Source organism: Sander lucioperca, chromosome 9, assembly GCF_008315115.2.
Source record: "Sander lucioperca isolate FBNREF2018 chromosome 9, SLUC_FBN_1.2, whole genome shotgun sequence".
Taxonomy (NCBI): domain Eukaryota; kingdom Metazoa; phylum Chordata; class Actinopteri; order Perciformes; family Percidae; genus Sander; species Sander lucioperca.
In genome coordinates this window covers 36,161,206-36,178,361 of record NC_050181.1, presented here as the reverse complement: position 1 = coordinate 36,178,361, position 17,156 = coordinate 36,161,206, and the positions used below count along the sequence as shown (strand labels likewise).

The following is a 17,156-nucleotide window of genomic DNA, read 5'->3' as shown; positions in this document are numbered from 1 at the left end:
GTTTAACATTCCCACCCTAAAATATGTAAATGAAAACTCATTGTTTTACATTACATTACATTAGAGAACTGTGAAAACACGTTGGTGTGATTTATTTACATTTACTTCCTGTCTGAACTCGTGTCAGAGTTGTTTTGCATGCTTCTTTTCTTACCTCCTTTGTGAACTTAAGGGAAAATAACCTCTAAATTCTTCATAGCTTGCTATCCATTGGGTCTTGTACACTTTTTCCTAGATGTTATTTTCGGCAAACTGTGTGGGCTTTTCCCTTGGAAAGATACATAATACATGTTGTCTCTTTCACCCTGCAAAGGCTCCGTAAAAACAGGTTTGAACCCAAAAGTACGACTCTCAGACCAGGCCGGTAAAATAAAAAGAGGTCAAAAACAGGAAAAAGTCAAAACCAAGCAGGCGGGAGAGATGAGGCAAATTTATCCAAGAGAGGATCAGGCCAGAGAGCATGAGTCCAAAAGGCTGGCAGAGAATATGGCTGGAATGCTGGAGCAGGAGCACAGCAGACGATCTGGCGGGGAATTTTAATGGACGTGGGCCAGTATACAGTATATGCTACTGGGCTAATAGGGAAGTGGGAACAGGCGTGTGGGGGAACTTAGGTGATGGCGGGGCAGGGGTTTCTGCAGGGCAGGTGGGAGTGGCAGGATCTGAAGTGACAGGAGAGTTAGTACATGGCAGGGGGAAAAAAGCAGACGAAAATGTGAGACTAGTAATTGTCTGACATATCCAATCTGTAGTTATCCAACAGATCTTTTTCCCCACTTCTCTCCTCCTCGCCACGTCTGTCCGTAACTCTCTATCTCACTTCTCCTTTTTTCCTGCTTGTGATTCTCTCCTCTCTCTCACTCTCCCATTAGGTGGTGAGGTAGGGACCCCAAGGTTCACCCAGTATTTCCGTGGCAGCCTGTCAGGTCTGACAATCCGACCAGGCCGCATTGAAACCCAGAAGGTTATTTCCTGTTTGCAGGCCTGCAAAGAAGGCCTTGATATTAACTCCCTTGAAAGCCTCGCTAAGGACATCAAGGTGGGTGGAAACACACACACACACACACACATACACACTCACACTCACTCTCCACACTTTCAGCCTTTGGCTGGTACTAGTACAGTTTACTGCTACCACCTTAGCAGTGCTGTCGAGGAATCGTGTCAGTTTTTAGGGGGCTTTCACACCTACCTGGTTTGGTCCAGACTTTTGGACGTTTCAGTTTCATCCGAACCAAAATTACAGGTGTGAAACCTCCCCCAGACTACGGTCCGGACCAAACAGCCTTAAATTTTGTCCGACCAAAAGAGATGGTCTCGGTCCGGATCAAACTGAACCATGGTCCAATTCGTTCCTAGTGTAAAAAGCATTTTTAGCATGGTTCGGACGAAGCTCTGGCAGGCTATCTTTGTGTTATAAGACCGCAGAAGCTCCTTAAGGAACAGCTCACGAACAGCTCAAGTGACTGTTGAACAGTCACTTGAAATCAGCTCCGTAATACACAATGCGCCCCCAGTGGACGTCGTACTACACCGTTGAAAGCGTCGGAATAGTAGAAATCGGGAGTAGAAAGAAAATGGCGTAGAGAACGACCGAATGTCCAATTTTCTATGACCTCTCATCTGAGGGCTATAGAGATATAAACAGAGGCTGCTGCGTGGAGAAAAGTATTGCTCTGAATGCTGTCTGAATGAATAACGTCAATTCACTTGAGCTAGCAAGCTCAGGCTAGCTAACTAGTTAGCGTTAGCTAATTAAAAGTTAAGAATTCAAATTTGTTTATCAGTACCATAGCAACGCTAACTTCCGCTCGGATTGTCGGATAGGAACCGTTTGTTGCCTGTCGTACGAGTTAAATGTTTTAAACGCATCCGGATGACCAACTGACCCGATTTTTTCGCACCACACTCGTTTGCATCAGTTCGGACCCATTTGCGTGCGGTCTGCGAATCTCCGTAGGAAATGAATGTGCCAATGTGAAGGCGGCGTTAGTGTGTACATGAGAGAGTGTGACGGTGGATGCGCTCAGAGCAGACAGCTGTCGGCTATCAGAGCAGAGAAGAAATAAGCAGTTTACTTGTTAAGTCGCAGTAAATGTACCGTGTAGGTTTCAGTTTGTCACTGAATAAATGCTGCAGTTCCTCAAAACCCAAGTAAAGTTCCCCGTGTCTTGCTTCCCAACAACGCAACAACAACAAAAAGAGCCACACTGTCATTGGGAGAGCAGCAGTCAGCTGGAAAAACTCGCAAAAACTCTGCACTAGAGAGAGAATAGGAGAGGACGGGGAAGCCTGTCTAACCAATCAATTACAAGTATCGGGAGACACAGCTCACGTATGTGATGAAGACAGGACGTAGTTATGTAAAACATGAACCTTGGTCCGGACCTTGGTTCAGACTTTCAGGTGTGAAAGCCCCCTTAAGCAGTACAGGATGCTACTCTGTAACACACATCCTTTGATATCAGTCTAGTAAAACATGTTGATCTACATGTATTTCCCAATCAAGACAAGACACAAATAATCTTATTGAGCTACAACATAAACACAAATGTTTGAATCTGGAGCTGTGGAAGTTTCTTTGAGGACAAATAGTGTTTTGTTTGTGTGTCCAGTTCCATTTTAACCCTGCCCAGTCTGTGCTGGTGGTGGAGGGAGAGGATCTGGACAGCATCAACACAGCCATGACTAAGGTCTCCTACATTAACTCTCGCCAGTTCCCTACACCAGGCCTCCGACGGCTACACATAACAACCACAGTACAGTAAGTGCACATACAGTATACTTGGAGGATGCATTTTCACTCACGCTTTGACTTTTTTTGACACGTTTTCGCTGTAGGAGCTGCCCAGTTCAGTCGCCGACACTGAGCAGCTCTGCTGGAGCAGTTGTGAGTTAATTGCCTTGCTCAAGAGCACATCTCAAACCTTTTTTTTGAATGTAGGCTCTGTCAGATGTGTTGTATCGGTCTCTGAGCCACATAACTCCCAGTGACATGGAAAAGTCAGATCAAAACAGACCAGCTGGCCATTAAAGACATTAAGTCTTTGGGTGAACGGAGAGACCATCTTGCTGCCATCATTTCATTCGTTCTTTCTTTCATTTTCTGTCTGTTTTTCCTCTGTGTGTCTTTGTCTGTGATTCCATTTCTGGATTTAATTTGATTTGAGTTGACTTTGTCCACTCCCAAGGATGGTGATGTCAGTCGGTCTGTTTGTCCAACATTTATCCAAAGCACGTTATCTTGACAGCTGCTAGCACTTTGGTCTAGAACAATGTATCATGACATGAAAATGGCTGGCTTTCCTTGATGTTTGCAATGAATATTTAAAGGATAAATCCTCATCTTTTTGGTGAACCCCTGACATTTTATTTAATGCCATCATCAGTTCAAAATCTCCACTTACACACAGGAAATATTAAAAAAGTAATGGACAGGTAATATTTGACTGACCTCTTTTAAGGACAATTCCGGCGCAAAATGAACCTAGGGGTTAATAACGCATGTGTACTGAGTCGACCGTTCTCTGGGATATGTTTTCATGCTAATCAAATGTGTCTCTAGCTTGAAACAAGCTACCGCAAACCAGTGATTAGCTTCTAACACTAGCCTTCAGGGCAGAGGGTAAATACCTATTTCTACACCACTAACAAGGCTCAAAATAGCACCACACTTCAACGGTAGCATAATGAGGGTCCCTACATGTTAACCGAAGCAGGCGCCATCTTGGGAAAACAGTCATGACCAGTCGAACCACGAACGCCGTGCAACCAGTAACCAGTAACATAGCTCAAACACAGCGTTCGTGGTTTGACTGGTCCAGGGCTCCAGACTAACTTTTTGCCTTGGTCGCACTGGTGCGCCTAACTTTTTTTATTTAGGTGCACCAGCACAAAATTTAGGTGCACCCAAATTTTTCCTCGCGTCGCCATTAACGCCACAATTTCAAGGTCACCTTTTTATCACGCTATATATCACCATATACATTCATATATATATATATATATATATATATATATATATATATATATATATATATATATATATATATATATATATATTATGTCAATTATTTGAAACAAGAATAAGTAGTTGGTACATTTTTTTTTTTTATTTGAAGCACAATTATACTCTACTAAAGTCTTATAGCGGGTCCCCCCTTGCTGTCAAATGCCCCTCAGATGGCCAACACCTGTAATTTGGCCTTCTTCCCCTTTGGTCTTGGCTAAACCAGCTTGTCACACTCCCTAGCATCAAAATTCTCCAAACTGGGCCCCTCCACACTGATTCTTATCAGGTCTTCCACTAGTCTAGGACTAAAAATCATATCTCTGTATTTTTTTTTTTTATCTCTAATATATATATTTTTACAAAGTGGGCTAAATGTTCAGTTTTAAGTCAAAGCCACTTTTCACAAGCTTTTATTAAAACAGATGTGATTAAAATAAAATGCAAAGACAGGGTTTACTGCCCAATTTGAAAATATACAGCTGCAACACATGTAAATTATCTGAAATAAATAGCCTAGGATATATTTAAAAAAATATATATTTCTGAGAAAGCTCCTTCACTTGTTTTCAACAACAATAACAGACCGGATAGCCCAGTAGCTCATATATGCTATGCTATGCTATATACGTATGCTACTCACAGAGTACGGTCCAGCACGGGTCGAATGCGCTTTGGCGGGTCAGCGGCGTTACATACGTCTTGTGTATGAAATGTCTGTATCGTCCCTGGCTGCACTGCATTTTTATGAACTATGATAATGTGGCCATGGGTCACATCTCTCCAGATCGCCCAGGTCCAGCAGGCTCCGTCTCACACGCTAATACTCAACGAACCGAAGTTAGTTCAATTCAATAACTTCTTCTGTGTTTTTCGCCGTGGTGGCCGCAATAACAGAGAGTTACCAGCGGAAACACTGGTACCAATACAGGTTTCCCTCTCATACTTAACAATATATAGCTGTGTTAATAACAATTACAACTGTAGACAAATGTCAGCAGTGTGGACCGGCGGCGCTGTGTCTGTCTGCATGTTGCAGGTGGGCCGTGTGTGAGTGTATGGGGGCGGGGCAGCGTGGAGGAGAGATCCAAATACAGGCACGGCTTTACAGAAGAAATGGGTCACGTAACGCAACATTAAACCATATCGATATAAACGACATCGCTTCGTTAGTGGAGAGGCAGCGGATGCGAGGCGTTAGGTGCACCGGTGCGACCTAGGAAAAATCTTAGTCGCACCCTTACAAATTTTGGTCGCACTCTAGAGCCCTGTGGTCATAACTGTTTTCCAAGATGGCGCCTGCCTGTATAGTGAACGGTACAGTCTTTATAAATTGTCTATTTAATAAACTGTCTGTACACAATGTTCTCAATGCTTCGGTTTACATGTAGGGACCCTCATTATGCTACCGGTGAAGTGTGGTGCTATTTTGAGCCTTGTTAGTGGTGTAGAAATCAGTGGCGGCGCCAGAGATGTTCTTTTGCTGGTGCTTTGGGGTTGCTGGACGTTTCAGTGAGGGTGCTCTGAAATTTTGAGTTTCCCTTGACACAAATAGGCTAACGTTACACACACTCGCGCAGATGCCCACCCACCTCCGCCGCGTTTTACTAAGCGAGCGAACGAGAGAGATTGATTGAAAGTTGCCGATACAACAACACCATAGAACTCTGATTAGCCCACCAAACATACTTCAAATATCAGCCAACAAGCCGGGTTCAAACAATCATTACTGCAGCTCTCATACAGTGGCTCAGAAGATTAATGCAGCAGGCCAAATACACCACCATAGCCAAGCACACACATAAACACATACGCGCATATATCCTCACACAGTTTTCACACTTGCACTTATGGTCAAAATAATGTAGTCATATCTGTAGTGACTTAATATATCTAAATAAGCCACTGAGGGCGAACGTGTTTTCTGGGCTGAAAATAAACCGATGTCCAGTGCGCTGTATCACTTTTGATGATCCATTTATTCACATTTCTGTAAAACACATGTTCACTGTAATGTTCTTCTACGAGACAGAGATAAGAGTAAAGTTCTTGCATGGACCCCTATCAGCTGACTCACCCACTGTGGCCTGGCTGTGCGATCCCCTGGTCTAATGTCATGTACAGCAGGGTGACGTTCTAAGCATCCTCAGCAGCAGTCGCAGCCGTGGTCAGATCACCTTCCTCCAGCCGCTTTTCTCTCTCAGTCTCATTTACAGATTTTGATAAAGTCTCCACACCTTGACATTTAGGGAGTAAAAAACTATCCATTGCTAGCGTTAGATTCACTTCTCTAATCCTAACGGCTCCAATTATTGAGCTCTTCTTCTTCTTTGTGAATACGTTACTGCGGAAGTAAGGTCAAAAGTTCAATGCGTGCTGCACCCTTTGGCCGAATACGATCACTTGTGTTTTTTAGCCTAAAAATAATCGGTTTGTTTTATTAATGTATTTATTCGTTTTTCAAATATAAATTATACTATTTACACATTAACGATTTTTTATTTATTTATAAATCAACCACAGCAATTTCTTGGGGGTGCTATGGCAATCCTAGGGGTAGCTACAGCACACCCTAGCCCTTCCCTGGCGCCGCCTCTGGTAGAAATAGCAATTTACCCTCTGCCCCGAAGGCTAGCATTAGAAGCTAACCACCGGTTAGCTTGTTTCAAGCTAGAGACACATTCGATTAGCATGAAAACATGTCCCAGAGAACGGTCGACTCGGGACACGTGTTATTAACCCCTAGGTTCATTTTGTGCCGGAATTGTTCTTTAATGCGATTCTGCGTGCGTGGGCTTCTCCTCACTCTTTAAAGTATTTGTTCTTCCTCACACAGCTCTATGCACGATGTGTTCCAGTTGGTTGCTGCATGTGTGTACGGGAGAGTTTGTCCGTGTGTGTGGGTGTGTGTGTTCCCGTCTCCACACCCATCCAGCGCCTGGTCATTTGTTGAGCAGCAAACGCAGACAGGTCAAATCAGCTTAGACTGTGCTGGTCGATAAAGTGAGGCACTGGAGTTATGTGAGCAGCTACACAGCATTTCACAGCTCCCCTCGAGAGTCTGTGCCGTCTGTGACTGAGGCAAAAACAATAATATGTACATTTAGTCCCATTACACATTGTTAATATTTATTAAATTCTTCCTGAAAGTGTTGTTACAAGTTCTGACAAGCAGCAGGAGGAGTTCAATGATAATTGCGACATCAGTGGATTTAGCATTTCAAACGAGCCTGGCTGAATCCAAGACCTTAAAAACTAACATCCATATTTGTATAATGTTATATTATTCTCAAATGATTATACTCTTCCTGTTTGGGCCAAGGTCAAGGTTGGGGCTAATTGCACTTCAAACTTTTAAGTGATGCTTCACTTTATTGCAACATTGTATTTTTGTAACTTAACTTTTTTGCTGTCTTCTTGATACATTTCAGTCCCCTGTGGTAAGAATGCTTCTGTTTAAATTGGACTTTTCAAGTAACTGAAAAAGTTTAGTATTGTGTCACCTTTAGACACAATTTAAGAGAGCAAAGAGTAAAATATTGACGCAGCTTAGGAAACCAAAGCTTCTTTTTGAAATTTAACCAAATACAAACATACATTGTACATACATTCTGCAGAATGAACGGGGATACCGAAGCAAATACCAAATGAATTCATGAAATCACCTGTAGGGTGACTGGCATTAGGGAAGGATTTATTCTTGCCAGTTAATTGTTTATCACCAGCATGCCATGTATGTCCATGCATCAACCAGGTTTTAGCAACATTTACATTTTATGACAGTTGGTGGTTGTTTGCTAATGTTGCCAGGCTACTGTCATTCAAATCTGATCAAACCCCAGCCACACAGTCCTGATGAAGCAGTTTAGTTTTGTAAATTCCTAACAAAATAAATGATGTTTTTTTTCCCCATATTTTAACTTTGGTTGTTACTTATTTTGTCATGAATATTTAAACTAAGGGACCGTTCGGTATTTATGGAATGGACCACCGGAGGAAAATAGGGGAGGGTCATGTCTTTTTATATTTTGCTGAGGGGAGGGTCATCCAACATTTTTTAGTCTGGGTGGGGGGGTCACCCAACTTTTTTATTCATGAAAAGAGCAAAATTTCAAAGTGGCTTGTTTGGTGCATATTCATCCATGTAGCTCTCAGTCTCGGCCCCCTAGCAGATGGGTCTGACCGCATACGCGGAGTTTGCTGGGGGGGCAGGAGGAGCGCTGGTGGCTCAAACGGGTAATTGCATTGTTTAAAAAATTAGTGGAATAATTACATCTGGCATGACCAGATATTAAATAAATATCTTAAATAACACAAAACAACTAAATGGTGATAGGTAATACATCTGATTTCATATACTGCTTTAGTAAAAAAAATTATTACCTGGCTGACGATGGGAGCAGCAGGACGCAAAAAAAACGAAACTTTCTGTTGCACTAGTCTGGACATCTTGCCGTGCCAACCTTGCAATAAAGGTTTCCTAAATGGCATGTATATAAATGTGATGTCAGCTTACTAATTGGTTGCGGGTTTTGTGTAGATTTGGACTTTTATACGTTTATTCCACTTTGTTTAAACGGCGAAGTGGAGAGGCCTCGTTCACCTGTTTGGAGATGGCTGGTGAATGTGACACTCATATCGGCCTTGCTGGATACACCGTGTCATTTACCTTTTTGTGGATCTACTGATCGCTGTGGATTACTTTGTTTTCGTGTCATTGGATTACGGCAAAATGCGGATCTTTTTTCTCAACGTGTCTTAACGTTTTATGGTGTGACTGTGCTTGGTTTCTGCGTTTGGAGAGGCATCTCAACAGACTGTAGGTCCAACACTGATTGTTCACTGTTACATTTTAGTTGAATTTAAGCGTCTGTCTATTGCGTTCCAAAACAGCCGTGCCGCGATTGGATTTCATAAGGGTGAATTGTTAAATTGTTACAATGTAACTTAAAAACTTTAAAAATAAACATATGTGTTTTGGAATATAATGTTCAGCTTCGGCAGCTTTACCTATGTGCTAAAATATACAATGATGATAGTGACAAGTCCATAGCAACCAGTGTTGAATTGGTTAGCCTATATCCCAGCGTTCTTTGCTGAATTGTCTCAATGTTTTATTGTTTTATTTCATATGAATACTAGTTTGCTAGAGGAGTAACTTAGTATTTGAAGTAATGCAGTAATGCATGAAGTGTGCATTTAGTTTCCATGCTTATTGTGTTTCCACAACAATGTTAGTAAGTAAATCTACTGAAATGGCCACCACACCATAACAGAGGAGTGTGATGTGTAAGATGAGAATGCGAGGTTAACTCCTGTACATCATGGCTGTAAAAATCAAATGGTGTCTGTACTTCTTTGCTAAGTGCAAACTTGCATGCGAGGGGAGGGTCATTCCTTTTTTTCAAATGTTTTGGAGGGTCATAGGAAAATAATTACTGACAAGGGGAGGGTCACGTCTTTATAGGTTAGAGGCCACAAAACTCCTCCGGTGGCCCCTTAATTAAATAACGAACAGTCCCTAATGGAGAAATACTTCAGATTTGAAACCAAGTTTTTTTTCTTTTCTTTCTTATTGTTTATTGATGTACATTCATCCTTAAATCTGTGGGTACAACAGTATTTCTAATACGCAAAATAAATCAAAACCTATTTCTCACTTACATTTTTTGCATTTTATGATCATCATTTGTGACAAGAATGCCACAAATACATGGAAAAGCCAACATGATACCAATAGAGTTAACTCAAGATAAAAGAAGTGAAGCAGTAACACTGGTGCTGTCCCGCCCTATAACCTCGCTCCTCTTCTGTGTGCCTGTCAGGTGTTTCGGCGAGGACACGTGTCTCTCCATCCCAGACATCAAATCGGTGGTTATGGTCCTGCCGCCCAGTGAACCGAGAATCACCATCACAGGATCTAATCGGCTCGTCAGGCCTGCCAGTGACCTGCGGGGCCCGCTGGGTGTGGCACCCTTCAAAGAGCTTCACATCACCAGCACAGTAATGAAGGCAGACAGCTTCGGTGGATGTGAGTGGAGAGGCTGCCTGCACTGTTAAGATGCTCTCATGTCATACCAGCCATGTAGTAATGTTACAGTTAATGTTACAGAAAAGTATTTTGTTTTTTTTTTCCTTATGTGCACTGGATATTTATCAATGTTAAGCTATTTCAGAATCAGAGGATTTATTGCCAAGTAAGTAATACTTACAAGGAATTTGCCTTGCCTTGCCGTGGATGGTGCATACATAAACATGAACAGATTTTAAGGAAATAAATATGTACAATATGACTGTTTAAACAATAAGAGAAAAAAGGCTAAATGGTTTAGTGCAGGATGTGAAACAATGTTGAGGGATGTGCAAAAAAATCAGGATATATAGTATGTGCAATGGACAGGCATATACAATAGTCCATGATGTACGATAATGTAAAGTGTAGTGTCTGGGGGTGGGGGGGGGGGGTTAAGAGTTTGTATCAGTGGGTGTCTAGGACTTGTTAATGAAGCCGTCTGCAGATGGGAAGAAACTTTTTGTGGAGTGAGGTTTTGGTCCTGATGAACTGAGGCTCCTGCCAGAAGGGAGTGTTTCATTTGCACACATAGCTCATTTTTCTGTCATTCTGTGTACATGCATGCAGCCCGCAGACCAGGTGTGATGGAGGTGATGCATAACCTGGACTACTGCGATGTGCTGGTAATCGGGGAAGAACTGAATCCTGAGAGAGAGAGTCTGGAGATTCATCACAGTGTGTTGCTGGGAAAACACCTGGATGCCACCAACTCCACCTCTGGAATATCAATATATGGTAGGCGAGGCTAACACTGATAGGAGGGACGATGTGTGGCACTAATGCTCTGTGGTTGGAGGACATCATGACATGCAACCCCTTAAAGTCTTAAAGAATTTTTTTAAAAATTGGCTTGCCTTTTTTCCAGCAATAAGATAAACATTCACTCTCTGTGACAGCTGTGAAGGTCCCTGACGGTCCTGACACATTACAGCTGCAAACTGACACACAGTGCTACGTGAGATATTTTAGTATAACATGTTTTCCTGCATGTTACAAGGTGTGGACTCCATGGCTCACTATGAGCAGGCACTGAGACAGGTGCGCTACAGGAACTGGCGACCTGCCACCCTGAGCGAGCGAAGGCTCAGACTCACTTGCTCTGAACTCAACGGGCGATACACCAGCAATGAGTTCAATTTGGAGGTCAGTTTGTCAGTCTTTCAATTGCCATATTTTTCAACTCTATTTAAAAATGTTCTCTTTGTTACCACATTGTCTTACATCATTTTATTTTCTTATTTTTGTGGTTGTACAAATTATGGTCCCCCTTCTTTTTTCCTGAGGATAATGCTCATTGTCCCGCCTCTGTAGGTCAGCGTTCTTCACCACTCAGCACCTGTGGAACATGTCAATCATATGGCTGTTGAACCTCAGTACATGAGACCGGTGCATCACCCACTCATGATACACACTCTCAACACACACATGTCAGGTAAGCCACAAATGTCATTTAAATGTATTGCGTGGGGATGATTTGGTGCTGTAAAGATGTTTTAACTGGTCGATCATGTGCTTATTGTATACCAGCTGTAAGCAAAAAGCATAATTATAATGGACATCTAGATTTGTTCTCTTTGTTAGCTTAGTTCTCATTTCAAATAAGCAGCTAAGATGATTAAACTAGAGATTACTCTGGTGTAAAGCATTGTCAGTAACACTTTGCTTGAAGGTATCTACATAAGAGTGACATGACACTGTCATGAACACGACAGTCATGAACCCTAACTCTAACTCTAACTCTAACCCTAACTTGTCATGACAAAAACCAAATGACACTTACTAAAAGAAGCGTTATGTCATAAACGTTTATGACTTGTTTATAATGTTTATGACACGTTCACGACAGTGATGTCACTCATGTAGATACCTTAAAGTTAAGTGGAACCGCATTGTCTAACTGAGTTGCTGCATCCCCAGATCTCAGCAATCAACTTCAAGAGAAAAATGTTTAAAGTGAAAAGAATGAAGGTCAAAACAGCAAAATAAGAGTTGTAAAGAGAGGAATTTTAATTCAAGGCTGAAGTGGGATTTATGGTTATGTGGAGGCTCCAGGCAGAGCTTTCACCATAGCCTATGTAAGTGGCCTGAAGTTTATACTTGTGCGTTGGTGTGTGTTGATCTAGCAAGGCCGGCATGTGTCTGTGTGTGCGCTGGGGGAGTGTGTGGTAGAGTAGCAGTGATTAGCTTTGGAGCGAGTACTGACTGAGTCATGGTGAGAGAAACAAAGTGTCTCCCCTGTGCTTTCTGACCACAGTGGGAAATCTGTAGCAGGAAAAGTTAACACCCCTTGATTTCATGTTGTTTATGGAGAAGGAGAACCAGGAAATGCGTAGGGGGAAATGCAATGCTACCAAGCCACCGCCAAGCAGACTAATTACAGGTGTTGCGGCCTGTGTGGCAAATTTTTTGTGAGGTGCACGTCAGGCTACGAAGTAGGGTAGGGTAGGTATCTAAACGTACCTACGGCGTCTATTTAACACAGAAGCATAAATTGGCCTTAAGATTGTAGATTGAAGATCGCACACAAAAGGGAAACAGTGTATATCATGCAGTACCATTATTACTACTATTTTAAAGATATTTAGCTCAAGCCAAAAGTTGCAGAGAGATCTACAGCCATCTGTGTGTAGATTCTGTTGTATGTCCATGAATATGTAAATATTGCATTATAATCTACAGAGATCTTTTTTTGCCTCTTCACTTCCTCCTCCAGGAGCAGCACCTCCAGCAGCCACTGCAGTTATCGTGGTCTGTATCGCTGCCCTGGTGGTGATCGTGGTGATCGGCGTGTACAGGATCCATGCCACACATCAGGAGGGGTCCAGAGAAGACGACGACGACGAGGCCAAAGACACCGAGGAAGACTGGGACAACTCTGCACTCAACATCACTGTCAACCCCATGGAGGTTGGAGGACATTTTAATTTCAGTTTTTGGGAGTTTAATTCCTTCAGTATGCTTATCTTAAGACTAGAGATGATTGATCTTACAAATATCTTTTTTAGGCACTATAAACCATAGACTAAATATAAAGATGGACGACATGTCTCCACTTCCTCCCACTGTATATTCGTTTTTAATAGTGGTTCAACATGCCCTCCTTCATTTCCCCTCAGCCCTTGATATTACGTAACAGCATACATCACACGGAAGCCACAAGCGATGAGGTTTTCCTAAAAAACAATCTACTAAAAAGCCAAAATCTATTTATTCCTTGGTAGTCAGCGAAAGGAGTTGTACATTACTGCCACCTAACCATGGTGGGATTTTCTTGTACCAAATGCATAACTGCAATGCATTGTGGGTGATATCCACCTCTGGAGTGAGCATGGTTGCCCTCAGCCCTCAGAGGGCCCATCTCACCAAGTTCACGTCAGTTTTTCAGACAAATGGAACGACACTTAAGATGGCAGCGGGGATTTCCCTGAGGGCAAGTGCTGAGGGGAAGTGACCCAAGGGCACGTTGAACCACTATTGAAACGCAGCCAGAGTCTGCGCAGTGGTGATCGGGCGGGGGAGCCGTGGTATCAAAGTCCCGCCCATACACCCACCTGACCAATCAGCTTTTTTACCTTGTTTTTATAGCATCAAATAACTAATTAATTAATGCCTTTACTGTCATTGCATGCTCACATACAACAGCCCTCAAAAGAAAACTGCTCAAACACACACACATACATTAAGTTAAATGGCAGGTAAAGTGGCTATATGTAACTTCCAGTTTGTGTTGATTCTACTGTGGGTGGTGATTTCACTGTGGGGTAAAAACTGTTCCTCTGGAGGTGCAGCGGACAGCAGTCAGCCACGCCTGGGATCTGCGGTGACCTTTACTAAATCATGCTTTGTTTTTTAGAACGTAGGAGCTCAAGCATGTGATGAGGAGGTAACGGAAGAAGTACATGAGGAGGAGGAAGAAGAGGAGGAACAGAACAGTGATGAAGATGGCGGAGAAGAAAAAGAGAGGGAAGAGGTGAAAGAGAGGAAGCAGATGGGAAAACTAGAGTGGGACAGTTGCTCCATAACATACTGACCACACATGCATAAAGAGATACCTGCACATATAATCACTCTTTACGTGTCTGTCTCTCTCGCTTTGACAAACACACACACACACACACACACACACACACACACGTACGTGTTAGTGAGGATGTAGGAGTGCAAACGCACAGGACCTTCTTTCAGGAGGTCAGGGTTCAAGTCCAGTCCGACCTCATGAGTGAAAGTACTGTGTTGCTGCGTTCCTCCTTTCCAGTTATGTAGTATTTGGTTTAAAAGCCTTTATTTGTGATTTTTGACGGTAGGAAGTATTTATGTGCTTCTCCGTCCTCCCCATGCACATACATACTCACACGTTATTGACTGCCATAATGCATTTTGCCTCCACCTGTCTCAACCTCATTTATGTTATTAGCGGTTGTTGTGCCACCTTGTTGTAAAAACTTCAAGTTAACGTCAAAAAGGTTATTCCTCCCCGACCCCATGAACATTTGTAAATACTTATGCACACATGTATTGCATGTGGGAGCAAATGAAGTATATGTATGTATGTGCAAGTGAAGTATTCAATTCTGGCCTAGGCGCAGGCACACACTAAATGACATCTCCCTCTGCTGGACAAAGTCAGAACTACAGAATGAGCTGCAGTCCCACAGTGCTGGAATACATCGTCTGTACGTACATGGTTATTCACATCACAGTCAAGGAAGCAAAAATCAAAGTTTTGCTGATAAAAATAAATCTAAACTCTTGAATACAGCCACACAAATTCTCCATTTCTTACATTAACACAAATAATGTAAACTTTTATCCCAACATTTATTATGTGAATTACATGTCCTCATCTTACTTATATATATATATTTATGTTTTCAACAGATTGTCTGCAAGACGGTGAGTTATTAGCAGATTATCCGCAAAATGTATCCATATACATATCGATTAGTTAATGTATCCATAAACTTTTTAAAACATAATTCCCTTGACCTTTATAGTAGGTATAACATAGCTGTACTGTCACTCAGTGTATGTCTCACCTTTTCGTCTGTGTGAAGAGTGCATCACAGTGCCGTGGTTCTCTGGCCCGGACACTAAAGAGAAACAAAATACAGATATGTCATCTCTGACCATAAACATTCCACATTTGTCCTGATTTATATACAAAGCAGAATTATTAACCATTTAATATCTTCCATCTTTGCTTTTCTCAAAAGTATTTTAAAGCTACAACAATCACTGCTCTATCAGCTAATGAACTGATGGAAGCAGTTATTTTGTAGTTCAAATACTCCTAGAAACAAAAGAGCAGTTAGTTTGCATAGGTCTGCGTACCAAATCTATCCATACTGTGACCTATTGTAGCTTTTGCTGTTTAGGGTTAGATCAGTTATAGCTTTTTTCAACAGATGAAATAACAGATGTTACTGTATGCTACCGATATCCTGTCTTTCCATTCTCTTTAATTCCATACTAAATGGGCCCCTCTATGCAATTATGGGCCCAGTCTTAAAGGAGCAGTAATACCAAAAATACTGGATCCTACACTTCCCATAATGCAATTCAGAAGCATCTCTTCTTAGATCTGGCAAGCAAATGCTTTTTAATCTCCACGCCTCCAGTTTTTAATGCGCGGTTTCTGTTAAAGATTATCAAAGATACCCCCGATTACATTTCCGAGGTTAATTCTCAGACTTGACAGATGACAAATATGTTTTCACTGACGCATAAATTGAACTTAATGTGTTAAATGGGGGAGTGCTACACTGCTCTAAATTCTGGAGAAAGGGAGCAGAATGATTGTTTATTAAGTTGCTGATCCTGCACAACTTCACCACAACTACAAGCAAAAGTGGAAACTCCATTGATATTGATTCCATCTTGTACCATAGTTATTGCAGATTACGTGAACTTGTTTAGACAAAGTTTAATTCCATGGGTTTGTCTACATTCACATGATCTTAACGCAACTCCTTTGACATTCCCATTTCTACTGGGAGAAACCACGTCTCACCTGTTCATGTCTGCACGATATCAGTGACGATTAGCTGATACGTCTCCTGTTCACTCGTCCCTCCCTCTGTTGGCCTTTAAGCACCTGTGATTGTGATGTCATCATTGTGAAACAACTGCCTTGTTTCCCCTCGCCCCCCGTTGTCATATTGTGCTTCTGAAAGATCAAAGAGAAAAAAGATTCTTTTACATATAAAAACAAACCCTGTAAAAATGTTCAAGACAGTTATTTTATATATCCGTTTCTTTTTCTTTTTGTAAACAAAATGGTTGGGATTTCTCTCTCTTCAGTGGTTATCCCACTGCTTTCTGTAAATTGACCAATAAAGACTTGTTTTAGACTCTATGCAGCTCTCCTTGTTTGTGCACTAGACATCTGACATGCGTGCGTGCCAATAAATGAATTTGTTTTCTTCCACAATATGAGGAATGCTGCTCAAATGTTACCATATCAAAAAGGTGTTGTACAATTGAACATCAGGCAATGCTGCATACTAGCATTGGGCTATTTATAACTTTTATTAGAGTTGCAAAAACCAATCTGCAAATTCTGCATAGTCCCTATTCTGTTCTGGTCTCTAAGAGTCCTTCACATGAAATTCTGAAAAAAGAAATCTACTCGTAAGTAGAATTGATCACAACTTAAGTACACAGTAAGACCATAATCCGTATAAAACCAAAGTGTAAAAAGAAAAGTTTGTGGTTTCATTTCAGCCTGGCTTGTCAACTCTAGAAGTCACTGCTAACCCACAAAAATCACAAATTATCATTTTTTACACTTAGGTGTATGGACTAAACAAACATGCTAAGAACTAAGCTCTAGAGGTACTAGAAGTCAGATTTTGTTACCTTTTGGACAACCAGGCTAGCTGTTGGCCCCCGTTTCCAGTGTTTGTGCTAAGCTTAGCTAACCATCTGCTATGAGTGGTTTCCATCTTCTCATCTTACTGTAGGCAAGAAAGCAAATAACCAAGTTCACATCACAAACCAAAAGTTTTGGTAACACTAGTGTTAGAATATACATTAGCTCCTCTTACATATAGTTAATCATTTTAGTTGATAAAC

General features: G+C 41.7%; 1 protein-coding gene across 2 annotated transcripts in view; it reads left to right on the top strand.

The window, feature by feature from the left end:
• The window catches only part of clstn2 (calsyntenin 2), a 181,376-nt gene extending 164,939 nt beyond the window's left edge, over window positions 1-16,437 (top strand). The window contains exons 11-19 of one of the 2 annotated variants that reach the window (XR_004101820.2): window positions 873-1,039; window positions 2,616-2,764; window positions 9,835-10,040; window positions 10,650-10,817; window positions 11,080-11,225; window positions 11,394-11,514; window positions 12,796-12,989; window positions 13,936-14,216; window positions 14,669-16,437. Coding sequence is in view for 1 of the 2 variants with exons in the window: in XM_031281046.2 (XP_031136906.1) it covers window positions 873-1,039; window positions 2,616-2,764; window positions 9,835-10,040; window positions 10,650-10,817; window positions 11,080-11,225; window positions 11,394-11,514; window positions 12,796-12,989; window positions 13,936-14,112 (1,328 nt within the window). In the remaining variant the exon portion in view is untranslated. Of the gene's footprint in view, window positions 1-872; window positions 1,040-2,615; window positions 2,765-9,834; window positions 10,041-10,649; window positions 10,818-11,079; window positions 11,226-11,393; window positions 11,515-12,795; window positions 12,990-13,935 lie in introns of both variants that reach the window. The other variant, XM_031281046.2, reaches the window with a different exon arrangement.
• Window positions 16,438-17,156: the final 719 nt, after the last annotated feature.